Consider the following 16546-nt stretch of genomic DNA (forward strand, 5'->3'; position numbering starts at 1 on the left):
TTTAAAATTAGATTAAAGTTTAGTGAATATCGACTTGGTGTTCCTTGAACGGTGCCTATGTTTTGCTGTCTCGGGTATCAATTGTTGATTTGGTATTGTGTTGCATCATCACCAAGAGGTCTGGTCCAGACCAACAAAATATTTCTCCAGAAAAACAAGAATACCTGTTCCTTATTTCCATCTGTTGAGACAGTTTGGGTTATAACATGTGCTGACTAAAGACAGGTTATACGAAGACACAATGTACCCATTTCATGACTATCGTTAAAAATGTTGTAAAGGTCGTGAAAATCTCCTTGGAAATTTACACCCAACAGAGAGAGAAGCCAGCAATGTATCTGGCATTTGAACACATCACCCAAATATTTTATCTTGTGTAATGTTATTTATGTAATGGCTGTTCAATTGTGTTATCACGGCTGTGTTTCCCAAAACACACCATTTATCAGAGTACAAGTTGCTGCTACAAGACCTTGGTCCATGTGGCATGTTGAACAATCCACAGACAAGCCCCAGCCCATAGATAACTGCGTAATGGGAAGAAAAAGACACTACATAAATCACAAGAAGCTAGTTTCACCCCAGCCTTTGGCCTTGGTGTTTGCAACCTTTCTCATCTTGTGTTTGACTCTGACATTTTAACATGGGTGATTGGCCCCAATTGATGCTATTAATTCAATGGAGATGATTCTATCAAGCTTGGGGCCCCAATTCCCTCCAAGGAGTATTTTAGGCACGAGAGTAAGTGTAGTTTACATGATGGAGGAACTATTATTCAGTGAGTGGAAGCAGCTGTGTATAGACCTGCAGTAGGGCTAGGCAGTGTGGGATACCTTAGACTAACCTACCTCCCCCTGGAAGAAGGGGGGTGAGAGGGAGGGCGCACATGTGTAAAACCTCGGGAAAACAATGAAACCATACCATGCCTATGTGGTCTGATTCTAATCTAAACTGTACAATACAATGGGGAAAAAATCTTACATTGAAATAGACTTTTGTGGCCTGAAGGTTACACCCACAACTTGTTGTGTGCTAAGTAAGAGGAAGGAGAACAGGAGGAGAGAGTGTGTAATGATACATGGTAGTACATCTGTAGTAGTGGACAAAATATATACACAGATAGTCTGTAATTCATAAATAAAATCTGTCAATGTCTTTCTTCTAATTCAACTGAAATATTTTGATATGTATTTCAATTTTTGCAAACTTTCTTCTTAAAATGGACTTGTCTATATGTACAGACTTGGCCTATGTCTTTCTTCTAATTCAACTGAAATATTTTGATATGTATTTTATATTTTTGCAAACTTTCTTCTTAAAATGGACTTGTCTATATGTACAGACTTGGTCTCGATGTATATGGCAGAAATATTGCCGATTGTATCGTAAAACTCTCACTGACATGTTTTGCATAAGGGAATTATGTTTGTCTGGAAATTAGCCCCAAATGATTTTCTTACTCCCAAGTGAATATACAGAAAATGTCTTTTTTTGTGCTGCAGTCCAAAGATTCACTTTAATTGTGTTTATTGATATTTTCAGGAATACTAAGTAGTGTAATTAGCTGTTCTAAAGGAAGAAACCCTGAAGCAACATAGCTTTCACGAACATCATTTACCTCATGAAATCTGAGTGAAATGCTGCATTATTTGTCTAGTAACCATCCTCCAAGAACAGTCCTTCACTCACGAGAGATACTCTCAGGAAATGAGGTCCTTGCCATTCACTTGTAACTAGCTTGATAAATTTTGCCAATTAGCCAAACATTTTCCTCCCGAGTTTGTAGCAAAATGCTGACATTCTGTGCCCATCTGTCGCTGGTGCAAGTGTGTGGACTGACAGACGGACACACAACTCCACAGACTCTCGAAGAATAACAGATCACCGTTACTAAAGCCAGCCCAGTCTGCAATGTGAGCTACCAGATGGTTGCTGCGAAAAAACACAGGATGAAAATGTCGACTGGAAAACTTCCCCGATGTTTTTGTTATGTCAAGAGTGGGATAACAACTAACGATGGATATCTCATGGAAAGGCGTCTCGTGTAGTCAACTGCTCTACCTCACAATCACACTTCTAAACAGCTCTTAAGAAAATATCACAAGAATAGCTGGCACTTACTTTCATTTTAGAATAAATAGTTATGACCTAAATGTATTGGGGAAATGTGTGATTTAATATTTATGAAATTCATAGTGTACAACAGAATAAGGTCAACAGTCTCAGACTTCAAATGTTCGGGATATCTACAATAAATTTGTTATGTCATCTCAGGTGACCTATCGACCTGTCACATGCCCAGAGCACATGCAACTAGTTATAAACGATGAATGATTGTTCAAATTGTTCAAAGAAGTCATCTCTGGAAAGATGCAAGCTCGTAATCTACAGAAATAGATCAACACAGATTTCCACACAACTATTTGGAACAACTTAGGCTTATCTGATAATACTTTCCTTTAAACTACCTCTTTTTAAGATTTTCCAAATAGCGCTTGTCACCATGGCGTTTTTCTTCCATCAGGACAGCTGTGGTTATCGGTCTAATGGGATAGGGGCCCAATCTTTTCAAAACTTTAAATTAAAAGTCAGAACCCCCATTTAGTTCCTGTAAAAGATCTTTTAGAAAATATTCAAATTTGGTTCATAATTACATTCTTTCTGAAGCCAACAACTTCTGGCACAGAATGTGCAGAACACTCGTTCTTACATTTTTGGCTAAGCTGTATGTACCTTTTTTCAGGTTGAAAGACAGACCACACAAATATGTTATTACTTCCCAAAGACTTTCAAATTCAGCAGTTCTGTACAAATTTTACAACTTGTAAAATCAATGGTTTAGCATTTTAGAAAGGTTACAAATTGAGTTTAGAATTCATAAAAATTCAAGCTCCGCTAATTCAATCAAGAAAAGAAAATTACAGCTAGTAATCAGTCATGAGGGAGGTAGTCTCATCTTGGCAAATCCATAGGGGCTGGCACCAGCTTGTGTCCAGCATGAAATGATTAATAGTTGTGTGGACAGTATCATCTGCTGACAGCCATGTGGACAAGGTCATTTATCATTGGTGTATGGAGTGGTCACTCTCAACCAATGAGTGGACACTTGGTTCCTGAGTGCTACATCAATGACTACTTGTTTTGCACCTGTCACCTTGACCATTCCCAAAACTAATCCCTTTCTTCCATGACAAATATATTACCAACTGATGAACTATGAAGTTTTAATGCACATAAATGATAATAATTGTAATTAATATCACCTGATAATCAATAATTATTACTTTCATCACAACTGTTGTTCTCCATCGTGGACAAATTCAGCTGCATTTCAACATGATAAAATCATTAAGTAGGTGCATACTTTTTCTACCTAGTTTCATACTGTTGCTCTGTTTCAAAGGCACGCCCTTGTGTCCAAAAACTGGTCAGCCTTGTTCGATCACATTTGTATCAAATTAAACCTCACCCTCTTTATGGATCTCTGCAGCTGATACTAACCTCATACTTGCAATATACAAAATAGAAAACACACAGCTACATTCCATATTATTTCCGTCTGTTAAAACACACATGACAATGGCTGTATGTTTTTTGTTCCTGCATGAACAAGTTGAAACCACATTCAAACCCAAACTTCATAAAAAGCCTTTTGTGTTTGCCCAGGTCTGATTTGAAACAGTTAGTTTTAAGTTCCAAAACATCTGCTGTATGAGCCCAACCTACACCCCATGCCAGGATGCTAATTAAATGTTTTAATGAACAGGCCTTCTTCACAATGGTCGCTAATGAGAACCATTATTAGAACAATGCTGGACAGTCATTGCATTGACAGTGATGGGCTTTGTTACATTTTAACCCAAAATTGAGGTTAAATGCATATGCCAAGAAATACATTAACTGATGCTTTCAGGATGTAAAACAATCTGATGAAAGTATGGGTAATTGAATAAATCTGCTCTTTGTGGGATGACAAGTAATTTGGAGCAATGCAAGCCATAATTTCATGTACAAACAAATATTACTAATTTTTCAAGTACATGTACTCAGAAACAGGATATCTGCACTTTAAGATCAGTCTAAGTCGAATCAGCGATATTATTTTTCAAAACCCAACAGGTATTTTGAAGATGAATTTCATCAACAGTGTACAAAGGCGAAAGCATGGTATTTTGGTATATTCTCGTAATATATTTCTGTTGAAATGTTTGTCATTCTTCAAGACCCAACAGGTAGACTTGAAGACAAGTGTAAACAGGGCCAATGCTAAGTCACAAGTACACAAACATATGACAATGTTTGTAAATCATTTCGGTAATCATCCCCGCTAATGCTGTTGACTTATTCCCAGTCAGTACTACAGGTTTAGGAAGTAATTGAGTGAATGGCATAATGGACATATACTCAAACTGGGCGATGTTTGTCAACCAACCGCCGTCCCTGCCTCACCTGCGACATCAAAGTACTCACAAATTGACAAGATCGTGGAAATACCAGTACGAGTCCCACTTCCTTCCCGCCCACTTCCCAAACATCACATAGGGAATGCGACTCAGTCCGAGTCGATTTCAGCCTGGTACGCAAGCAACACAACCACAGTTCACACCCCTGGCCTCCATGATGTAATTCCAGTTTGCCATTGCACAAATTAATCTGCACTTCCCATTATGACATGCCGGCATATATTTAGCATACAGGTACCACATTAACCTACATTACCATATTTTAAGCATGCAGATATTAAAACATAATATTTAAAAGCATATATTTAGCATACAGATTAACTTCAACTTCCCAATGTGATCTCTAGAGGATAGTATTAAACAAAATAAATAAAAAAAGATTTTTAAAATGATGTTATTTTTGCACGATGCACGATTAACAGATTTCACTCAGCATCTATATGAAACTATCAAATATATTATTAGTATAACATGTGATTTTAAAAATATCCATTATTTAAGAATCAATCTAGAGCCACATGGATGAGCTTGTATTGGAATGAAGTGTAACAGTGTATTTGGGCAACAGTGTTACAGTTGATTAGTGCAACAGTGTATTACTGGAACACTAAACAGTGTCTCAGTGAAATATTTTATGTATGCAACATTGTATCAGGATAACAGTATTAATTTAACAGTATTAGTACAACATTGTATCAGGATAACAGTACAACAGAGTAATAGTACAACATTGTATCAGGGTAACAGTATTTAATGTAACAGTGCATTAGTACAACAATGTATCAGGGTAACAGTACAACAGAGTAACAGTACAACATTGTATCAGGGTAACAGTATCAGTGAACAGTGTATTAGACAGTGTAATAGCAATACATTGTATCAGGGTAACAGTGTCAGTGAACAGTGTATTAGACAGTGTAATAGCACAACATTGTATCAGGGTAACAGTATCAGTGAACACTGTATTAGTACAACAGTGTATCAGTATTGGTACAACAATGTATCATGGTAACAGTGAGTCAGTTGAACTGTTTATACTGTTATGTATGGTAAATCATTTATACAATATATGAGTGTAACAATGTATAACTTTATGAGTGCAGCAATGTATAAGTTTATTGATACAACTCATCCTGTCTAGCCCACTGACACCAACATGATCTGTAGCATTTCAGGACAAATGACCTCCTTGGCATCTAGGAGTTGACCATCAGCTCCAGTGTCTCACAGTCTACATAGCCATTGAACTGACCTGAAACCGACCACTGGTCACATGTTTATCACCCACCCACTAAGATTCATCATAAACCAGTCGGCTGACAAATGTCACCTTCTTGAAGTCTGCCTACATGACAGGTGATTCTGATTCATGGTCAACTGACCACACCAGGTATTCATTATTGTCACCCTGTCAATGTAATTTACTGGATATACGTTAAGTGTGACTGCATAAAATCATGGAAATATGTATGACAATGACCCCTTGAAGAGAAATCATTTCCAGTGAATGCACATATTTATCCGAACATGAACTTACGCCAGAGGAGGTGGCAAAAAATATAGGCAAACAAATGATTTCCAGTGTTTAAAAAATATTATCAGTTGGAAAAACTGTGCTAAATATATTAGCCTTGAGTTGTTCAGGATACCTGAAAACAACTACTCACTAAACTGATCCCTTGTACCTATCCCTGTGAACAAGCCTGACAACAGAAACAAAGCTTTCATCAACAGATGATACTGAGACCTTATCAAAACACCAGCTCACCTTCACCATGACGTAGCCATCTGCTTGTCCTATGGCACTTTAATTCTGACTGTAATGTCTGTTAATGGCTAAGTTTGTACATGTGGCTATTTAGTCAAGTAACAGGTTTATCTTTATCTGAAAAGGGGTAGAATTATTGTGCTCTTTGTCAGTGGACTACCATGTTATCGTTCGATCCAAACACTTCAATTATTCTAATCTTCAGCTGAACTGTTTCAGATAACTACAACATTTGAATTTGGATCTCAAGGGATGGCTATTTAACGCCAAGACCAGGATTATCTCAGAACAGCCTGTACCAGTTCAGCTCTTCTGTTTTAAAGGTGGCAATGTTCAAACAGTTTTTCATGAGGTTCGTGTTGACTTCGTCTCAAATAGTGATGTCGTCAACAGTTCAAGATAGTAACGCGCAGGTGAAGGTGGAATGAGATACAGGTGAACTCATTATGTGACGGCTACCTGCCGCGGAACATCAGTGTCAGGCGAAGGAACAGCTGATATGCAACCATTAGTTCATTGGATTCAAACTGTTAGAACGTATATTTTTTTAGGAAATGACAAATGCATAACATACACGAGGGAGTCCTGCAATTCACAAAACATTTGCTTGAGAAAATATTTGACATGATCCGTTATTTTTATTCTGTAGGAAATACCCCAAACTGACAATCCTGTAAGGAACATAAAACCTTCAGTATCAATCTGATCTACATAGCTGACTGTGATAGTCGAAGAAGAGGAAACAGGGAGAACTAAATACCTCCATTGACATTCAAATTGTGAAAGCTCAACCGAAGTAAGCCCTAAACCTGAGGAAGGTGTTGGCTTCTTGGGTCTACAACAACACCTAGGTGGCTATCTCCATCGTAGAATACCTCAACTGTGGTGAACACAACAGTACTTGAGGCTCACAGTCGGCAGAGAGCCTCTCCGAAAGACAAAACTTGGCGATAAGACAGATAATGGTCTGTCTGAGACAGAACAGAATTGGATACCAGCTCACAGCTATTCTGGGATTGCTCAATAAGAAAAGTTTGGCCATCAGATTTAGGTTTTTCTAGAGAAAAATTCATTTACATGGTTTTAACAGCATTACAATGCAAATGAATTACAAAAATTTGCGTTAAGGATAAAAAAGCTGTTGATGACTGAAATCGATTCCAATATTTTTTCATTTTTTTTTTTTTGTATTATGATCGTCTGACTTCTACTAATTTCATTTTAAACACCACGAAGCAAAACCACTCTTTCAGCGATTTGTGGTGAAATCTGTCTTTATGATATATCAAAGGGTATTCAATAATTACAGTGTGCATTACAGTTGATCTTTAATTTCTCTTTAATGAACATATTTCTTTCAGATATAAAGTGTTATTCTCCATGTCAACTCAATAGCCCTACAAAACATTACTAGCCATTACTCATCTCATTACATATGTAGTAACAAGTTAAAAGATTTTATGCCAGATTGATTAACCCAAACCAGTGGATTCGTGATGATTGAAGGCCTGAATTCCTTCTGTAACATCCCATAACCCTTCTGTCTGCGTAAGGTTTTAGCGCTGAATTCATGTCGTCTGTAAATCACGTGGAAGTTAGAGGGCCATAAATCGCCATGTACATCCCTGCTCTGTTCTGGTGTAACAGCACATCCACAGAGCATGGAGAAAGAGAATCTTGCAATGATGGCGATCGCCAATCGGAAATTGATTACTTTTTGAAGTTGCTTGTATCCCTCCTCGGCCCATTACCTTAATTGTAAGGATGGCATTGTCGCGCTGCTTTGAAGTTTGATAAACAAACACAAGCACAGGCAGGGCATGCTCATACTCCACATTCAAGGCTATGGGACTCTTTCATCATGTTTTTTAATCTCCAAATTGCACTTGTTACGTGGTATTGTCATTTTCCGGGCGAATACAGACAGGCAAGAGCTGTGACCTGCTCCGACTACGGCCACAAACATTGCTTCTACATAACACTGGCAAGGTTAGTTGGTTTCATTAGTCTAAATGTATGGATCACGAGAGGAGTTATGGGCACATGCAAACATCATGCCATATCCTTAAACCCTTGCACAATTCATTCTCCGAATCAATTTCGGCATTCCTTTGCTCTTTCTTCGGTAAACCTCTATTACTGATTGGCCATAAAAGATTAATTGATATCCTCGGGCGTAAAATTGAAAAAAATAAGAAAAATTAAACTAGATTGAAATTAAAACATGAAAAATAATGTCACATATTTTGGTGAACTATATTAGATATGGCGAATGATATCTTGTTTTGTAGAATCTGATTATAGCTTGGAGAAATATCAGATTACACTAACCTTCTGGGCTTTGCAAAGGATGACATTTTCAAGAAAAATAAATGATTCATAATCACTCCAAGGAGATGGCAAATATCAAATGGCAGCCATTATAAAACTCTGCAACATGTGTCAATATGTCTTTTACACAATTGATCATGTTAAACTTTAATGCAATTTGCAATGTTACAAATCGGAACTCTGGTCCAATGACAGACCACCTACTTCTTTTGTTTAACAAAAACTTTGATCAAACTCTTTGGCTTTCTAAGAGGTGCCACTTGCAGACTGTTTTAAACATTTGGCAAAGACGACCAAATATTCACATTGTAGACACAGGTTCTCGACTAAACAACAAATATTGAGGGGTCTGACGAATACTTGCTCACTTGCAATGCTGCTGTTGACATTAACTAGATAAAATATTTTCTGAACATTGGATGAATTTTATTCAGAACTTGAACAAAGAAGGTTCAGCAAGGAGAGTACACAGAGGAACATTTTGAGAAACTCTTCAGGCATTTTTAGTTTGTTGATCAACAGTATTCGTCAACAGGCACTGCCAAGACACGGTCTAAACTAAAGGTCAGGGGTCAGACGCTGACACAGTTGTTTTCGCGGCTTGTTGTGTTTCTACACAATATTGTATTTTCTCTACCCCCTCAGTGCAGTATCGTCAAACTTACACAACAATACATGATATTAACAAACTGTTACGCAAAATTTCAATTTCAAACTGACAACCTTCCAAAAATATTTTCCCTGGTGAATAAAACTAATATACACCAACCATGCCAAAATGCTGACTTAAAACCCACTTACAAAGATGAATAATACTTCTATTGAATAAAACCAACATATGTCCTGAGAAACATAAAGATGATAGGCTAAAAAGGATTTGTTGCATGTGATGGTGTTAAAGGATCCTTGTACAATCTGTAGTCAGAATCCAATATGAGAAGGAGGTATTAAGTTATGTTAATAAATTACACATATACTGTAATGTATTATACATCCTGCTCAAAGGTGCCCCTGACCAACTAATAGAAACCGAAAATATACATGACAGTTTATATATTTTTGAGTGACAGATTCTTTAAAACAGAAAACAGCAGATCACAATCTTTTAAGGATATTTATCATATAATAACACAGACATATAACTGCCTTGTAACCATTATTGAAATTTAATTGGTAATTGTCATTTGAACATGTTTGTTCCCTACAGCTTACAGATATGTTTATGGTTTTAAGAACAACACTGTTTCAAATTTCTATTCATCCTGGGAGCTTATTATGGTGGATGGCAGGCTGTCAATTCCATACATTCTTCTAAAGCATTGGCATGTGCTCCTCCAACAGTACCTCTGATTTATCAAGGTAGAAATATGCCCTGTTTTGCTCAGTCATCCAATAATGATGGATCACAATAATTGCTGCTGCTGTGACTTACAGCAAATCCATCATTTATCAAACTTGACAAAAATAATTACCAGACCTCATATCACATATATTTACTGCCATAGTTTTCTTGGTGAATGAAACAAAACACAATTAATGATGTGCTTAGAGATGACTAAACAACAAAATATTGCAACAAACCACAGCTTGGTCATTCTAATAGAAAATATCACCATATCTTATGTTTACTAATCCTGTATTAATCATGAGATATGATTGACAGCTCTGGCTGTCAATCAAAGGAGAGAGCCATAGGGCAGATCCTAATCTCCATCAATTACCACTAACTATGATTGCAGGTTACATAACTAACTCCCACATGATGTGCTCTAGATGGGGTGCCTTGAGGCTGTATATATCAGTGATCTACTATACCTATTTGGCTCATAAACAAGACGATAACACTGTATATCTCACTACCACATCTAAAGCCAAGGGAAGGTAAATGTCCATATATTTTGTAATGTAATTATGAACAACAGTAGTTCATATATAAATGCATAAGCCTCTCAACAGTAGTTCTTATATAGATTTCATATATTAATGCCCTTAGTGATGTTTCTATTCTTGTAAGATAACGCAATCATGAAATTATGTTTAAAAAATATATGAATGATATTGACAATACATAATAGCAATTAATACTTATTAAATCTGAAATCATGATGGATGGATGTTTACAACGGATAAAGATGTGGAATTGACCTGTGAGTGAAAATTCTCATAATTTTTCAGAAACACCAAGGTGCCCTTGGAAATTACTTCAGAAAGAATTTTATCTAATTTGAGCAGTGGCACAGCAAGTGAACTTTTTGAGATACTATTTATAGCAATATTACATTAGTCTTGTTAGCCAACTGCCTTCATCTCATTACAGCTTAATCCTTTCCTCAAGCTTTTAAGGAATGCATAAGTCTCATTCATAACTTACAATACAGCTTCTTAGGGTAATGAGATTTGGAGGATTGGCATAATGCTTCTTTTGTATACTCTAATATCTAGCGGAGGATGTTGCTCATCTTTAATTAAGGGCAAGAAGCATGCTTGCTAAGCTGAATAATATGAGATTAGGCACTTCTATGCTGTAGGTACATCATAAGGCAATTTATTTATTTTTATTTCCCCCCAGGGTTAACTCGTGGCTACTGAAAGAAATCCATTTAATGAATTTTACCAGCTGTCAGCATTCCCCTTACCGTTTTTACTGCATTCACTACAAGGATGCCAGGTGCACTTCGGAATTGGAAGTTCACAGTTTATATCATTATGCTTCAGGAATTCTAAAAGAAAGTTTTCTTTAAAAAATTCCAAAACAAATTTGATACAATTTAAAGGAATGTTTTGAAGGGATGATAATTACTACAGACGTAAAGGAGCCAATTTATAGCTGTTGTTGCGGACACCTGGCTTAAAGCTGAAACTGGGTGGGTTGAGGGGGGAACAAAAGTCACAGAACTGAACAGTGCTCGTCGAAATGGTGTTCTATTACTGGGGACAATCAGCCTGAGTTCATAGAAATCTTTCAACAATCTGAGGGAAGATGGTTATTCACATAATTTCCTTTCTACCACTCCATTCGAGTCCCCTGATTTTCAAACAACACAAAAGGCCTGCAATGGCTTTTGGTTCTCTCCTCCTTGTTCGTCGCAGAATGGGTGTGAATTGGCGTTTCTTTTCGCGATACTGGGCTATGCATGGCCTATGACAGTCTGTGACCTTACCATCATAGGCTCTTTTGATCTCATGGAGAGAATTTCACCAACAAGCAGGCAATATTATTGATGTGAAAAGCCCGGTGCAGTTTCAGAAAGGAAAGCAGGCCTTTGTGGAGCTTGAACAGCTTTCTATGTACATCGGTGGACTAGAGCCTATTCAATGTCAACATTGGTTTCATGAACTAAGAACGCAGCACACCTAATCAAAGTCACATCTGAAGCCTTCCACTCAAAGCAAACATGACAATTCGCACACATATTATATTCTCCTATTGGCTTTGTCCATTTCGCACCTAGCTAAAAACCTCCTCGGCTCTTTCCCCACCCTGACTGAAAGCCAGGCGATATTCAAAGATATTATATTTACTTCACCCATAATGCATTAACTGATTTAATCTCTGAAGGCTTAAGATTACAGTTGATTTCACTGTAATTACAATTTTAAAAACATATAATTTCTTTATCCTCTGTTACAAAAGTATACTTTCTTAAAGGTTAAATTCATACAAATTATACTTTAATATAAAAGCTTTCAAAAATTTATTTAAATTTACAAATAACACCGTTACCACAATCTAAATTTAATTTATTTAAATTTTTGAGTAAACGTTTATTTAGAATATTCGATGGTTTTCAAAGGTTAATGGAACAACCTATGCACATTGTACTTAAAATGTCATCAGTCAAAAAGCAAACAAACCATCTTTTCAAAGGCGTGATCGAAAAAATATACAGCTCATAGTTACATCTTGGCTTGTGGATACATTTCAACAGCAAATTAACAATTGGCTACTGACAAACAGAAAACTCAAAGTACCTCTGACCCTCCTAGCCAATAAACATTTCACACACTCCCCAGCCTGAAATGTATACCAAAAATACCTGCCACAGCAGTAGACACAAAATAAAATCCATTTTGACTTGCTATAAAAGTAGTCCAAGTTCAGGCAGAGCAATGGCAGTGTTAAGATTAGAGCAGAGCTTCTTCAGGAGCTAATGTGATAATGTGAATGTCATTACTAGTACAGGGATTAAGAGTGTAGAGTTTATAGTGTTAGGGTAATATACCCATTTAATTATGTGGGTAGACTGGAGAGAAGTAATGATACCACTGACAGAGGCTTACAATGCATTAGCATAAGGTGCAATGAACCATGTTATAAGTGTACATTTGATAGCAATAAAATGCAATTAATCCACTGTGGTGCTAATTTCATGCTTATTTGCAAGGGGATATAAATATGTCAACCCAACCATCTAGCTTAGTGTCAGAATGTGTATTTATTTTTATCACATTTTTATGAACACAGAAATACTGTTCTTTCTGGCTTTGTTATGAACAGAAGTGTTTCAATGGTTGAAAGAACTCCTACATATGCATTGCGGGTCTGAATTCATTAAGATCAAATGGTAGTGCACTTAAAACCCAACACTGGTGGAAGGGAACAAAAGCCCGGCCTTACACACAAATCAAATATATTTCATCCATTTATTTGTTCTGTTATTTCCCAGCCCATTAACCCATGGGACAACGACTAAAGTGGACAAAGGGTTATTTCAACTAGTCCGATAGACTGGTGGAGAAAAACAAACACCTAGCACGCAACTAACATGAAAATTAGCTTCATGCACGCAAGGAAACCGGCATTACTTTGTGATAAGGGTCAAAACTTTGAGACAGGTTAAAAAAGAATTATGTCGTTCAACTTGCCTCACAGGTGCAGGTATGTGTACGAAATTAGTATCTGTCAGGGGTTTTGGCAAGCATGGAGTCGCCTGTCATAGTTGCCGACATGTAGACGAGCTACCTCAACCACTACTCTGCTCCTTCGCACTGGGTTTGAGAATGAACACAAAGCAGGAAGGCTTGAAACGGGCTATCTTCGGATTATGTTACCCCGCCGAGATAGTCTTTAGAGTGTAAAGCAACCATGATATTATAGACTGTCAGTTTTCACAATAAACGCTAGCCGTGTTTTTTGTGAGAATGCAATGTGTGTGACGGGGTTTAATGGAAAGACACACTCACCGTTGGCAGACGACAGGTCTGTTGTAGACACTACCAGAGCTAGTACTAGACAAGCGATCGCCATTCTAAGGGGCAATACTGCTGGAAAAAAAGAAAAATTTGAATGAATGTGCGGAATAATCACATAATAAGTTAATATTGAGTTGTATATTTCAAAATTAGCTTTGTAATATTTCATTTCCGCTGATGAAACATGTCCCTTTTCGTGATTATCATGAAAGGGACAGACATGAGTTTAAGCACGTTTCTGTGAAATCTCATTATGGTTCCGAAAGAAATATTATAAATTGACAAATATTTATGGTGCAATCTAAACTAGTTGAAAAAGGCATGTCTGGTGGTAACATGGTTTGAAATAATTGCAATATGGGCCGACGTGAGAGTTTGGTGTCGGAATCACTGACATCTGAATTTGGAAGTGCGGGCATTTCAGTGTCGGAACCACTACTCGAGATTGCAGGAACAACGGAAAGGGCACTCCACCCATTCCCACTTGAAAATGAGACCAGTCCAAATTATTTCCTCAAATTTCGCGATCATATGAGCAGATTCAGACCACGGGTCGTGTGTCTTTGAGTACGGAATTCCAGAACTTGAAATGTATACCAGAACATCTAGTTTATAAATATAATGGCTATATCTCCTAGCTGGTGAATAACAGTCATAATACCCCATGATAATACTAACTGTATAACAACATAAGCATCCTTCATCCAATACTGAGTTAAAAACGTCTTCTACCTGAGGTGAATTAAACGCAAGTAGATAATCACACTCGCTCATGGCTGTATCAGCTTGATTGGTTCATGTCGCAAGGCCACATCACAAAAAACACTGTCACTAGTCCGATCTCAGTTAGTATCCAAGCTGAACAGAAAGAACGTTGTCATCGTGAGCACACTAACATCGGAAAATCCTGCACGAGTTCTCTCGACATGTCCTCTCCGACTCAACGTGGAGATGTTGTTAGTCGTACAGGGAATCGCCGAGTTGACCTGCCCCACGTGACCGGCACTTGGCGAACTAGCCAATCAGCAGCCTTCCACTGATGAGAGGCATTCCCGAGCGACCATTCAAGCACAGCGAATGTTTCTTGGTATTTTCTAACGCGCTTAGCCCAGGGGTATGGTGGCTCGCTCACATTTGGCCTGTCGTGTCATTTTCATATAAACTGGCCTCAGGTATAAGGACGAAGATAATGTTATCGGGCTTTGCTATTGAGCTAGTGTCATTCGTCCTGCCACGGGAGGTCCTTGTATCTAAAACACAGGCTCGCTTTTCTTTGCCGTGTGATAAAATTATTTCTGATCCAACTCGACTTTAGAGAGACAGAATAGTTGGTTCGCTTAATAAGAGTAAGCCACACCGATGGCTGTTTGTTATTTCAGAGTAAGGTCTTGTTAGAGCTATTCAAAGTGATCGACGAGGCCACGTTATGCGTCCATCAGGGAATTAACAGGGCCAAAAAATTCAACTATTTTCTCGAAAATTACTTTTAAGAATTCATTCAGCTTCATGTGAAATCTACACCCGATCTCCTGACACGCGCGTCATATATTTCACCACCTGCCCTTTCCCATTCATTGTTGTGGTCAAAGAACTAACAAACCATTCCTGCCAATCAGTTTTACGTACTTGCAAAATAATCATGTCTGACTGATGAATTTAGTAGCAATGATTGTTGAGAAAACACGTCATTTAAACGTCTTTAATGACATGTTTAATGAACAATCTTAAAGACAAAGAAGCTATGTCGCCAATTAAAGTAATTAATGGGTATCTCTAATTGAGAAGTAATTCGAAGCTTCATTCTCAAGAGGAGGAAATTAACTTTGTGTTGGTCGGGTTTGCGCTTGAGAGACGACAAGCAGATTCGCGCCATCCTTCTACACATGAATACAATCTCCTTTTGGCGGAGAAAGACGATACACATAAACTCGCACAGATTTTGAAGCTGTGTTTATGAAAGCCGGCAACATGAAAGAAGGTTGTTTACTATTAGCATCCCCGGCCGCTCGGATCACGATCGACTGACAGAACCTCTGACCCCTTTTGTTTTACAATGGAATGATCCATTTGCGTGCGAAAGACATGGAAAAGGACACCCATGACTAAAATTGATTTTCGTCTGACGAAGGCTTGCTGGAAATACACACACAAAACTCTTCCGGTTTCATTTCAATTCTAAACACGAGGATTCGTCTGACATCAGATTCTTTTCAGCGCGAAATAACTATCGCCCAAAGTGACACTTCTTTTTGGATTGGAAAAATACTTAACATTAGAATGAGTTAATGCTTGCCTCACCACAGACGGGGAAAATGCATAACAATTTTCAATAATTCAGTTTAAGCATGATCGTGCATGTTTTTCCATAATTTTGATATTTTGAAATGCTAATGTAGAATTGATATCAAGAAAATACTAGTATGCGAAAGAAGGATGGGGATAAAACAAATGGAACTATATATATGTATAATTGTTTTCAAAACCATTTTATCAATTATAACTGTCGGAATTAATGACAATAAAATCATTCCCCCTACACTCCCCTGTATATTAGACACTGGTCTTGACTTCACAAACGACACTTTTCGTGCTTGCATTAACAATTATGATATCATAGGCTTTACAATACCATTCCTCACCTTCAAAGCGACAGTTGATATCCAACAAGAGCATTTAGCCGAACGTGAAGTCTTACTCGCGTAATTCCAAAATATCACCTTGTGGCAAGATGCACTATACTCATCCAAGGGCATACAGGCAGCAAGTGTGGATATGGGCCTGCCTACCTGCC

General features: G+C 37.6%; 1 protein-coding gene across 1 annotated transcript in view; it reads right to left on the reverse strand.

The window, feature by feature from the left end:
* Window positions 1-14753, reverse strand: part of LOC124259130 (fibroblast growth factor receptor-like 1) — a 35768-nt gene extending 21015 nt beyond the window's left edge. Inside the window, 2 exon segments of the mRNA XM_046693228.1 lie at window positions 13747-13824; window positions 14488-14753. Of these exon segments, the coding sequence (XP_046549184.1) occupies window positions 13747-13810 (64 nt within the window). The 5' untranslated portion in view covers window positions 13811-13824; window positions 14488-14753.
* Window positions 14754-16546: the final 1793 nt, after the last annotated feature.

The sequence above is a fragment of the Haliotis rubra genome, unplaced genomic scaffold (assembly GCF_003918875.1).
Source record: "Haliotis rubra isolate DU_JTF1 unplaced genomic scaffold, ASM391887v1 Scf118, whole genome shotgun sequence".
Classification (NCBI taxonomy): Eukaryota; Metazoa; Mollusca; class Gastropoda; order Lepetellida; family Haliotidae; genus Haliotis; species Haliotis rubra.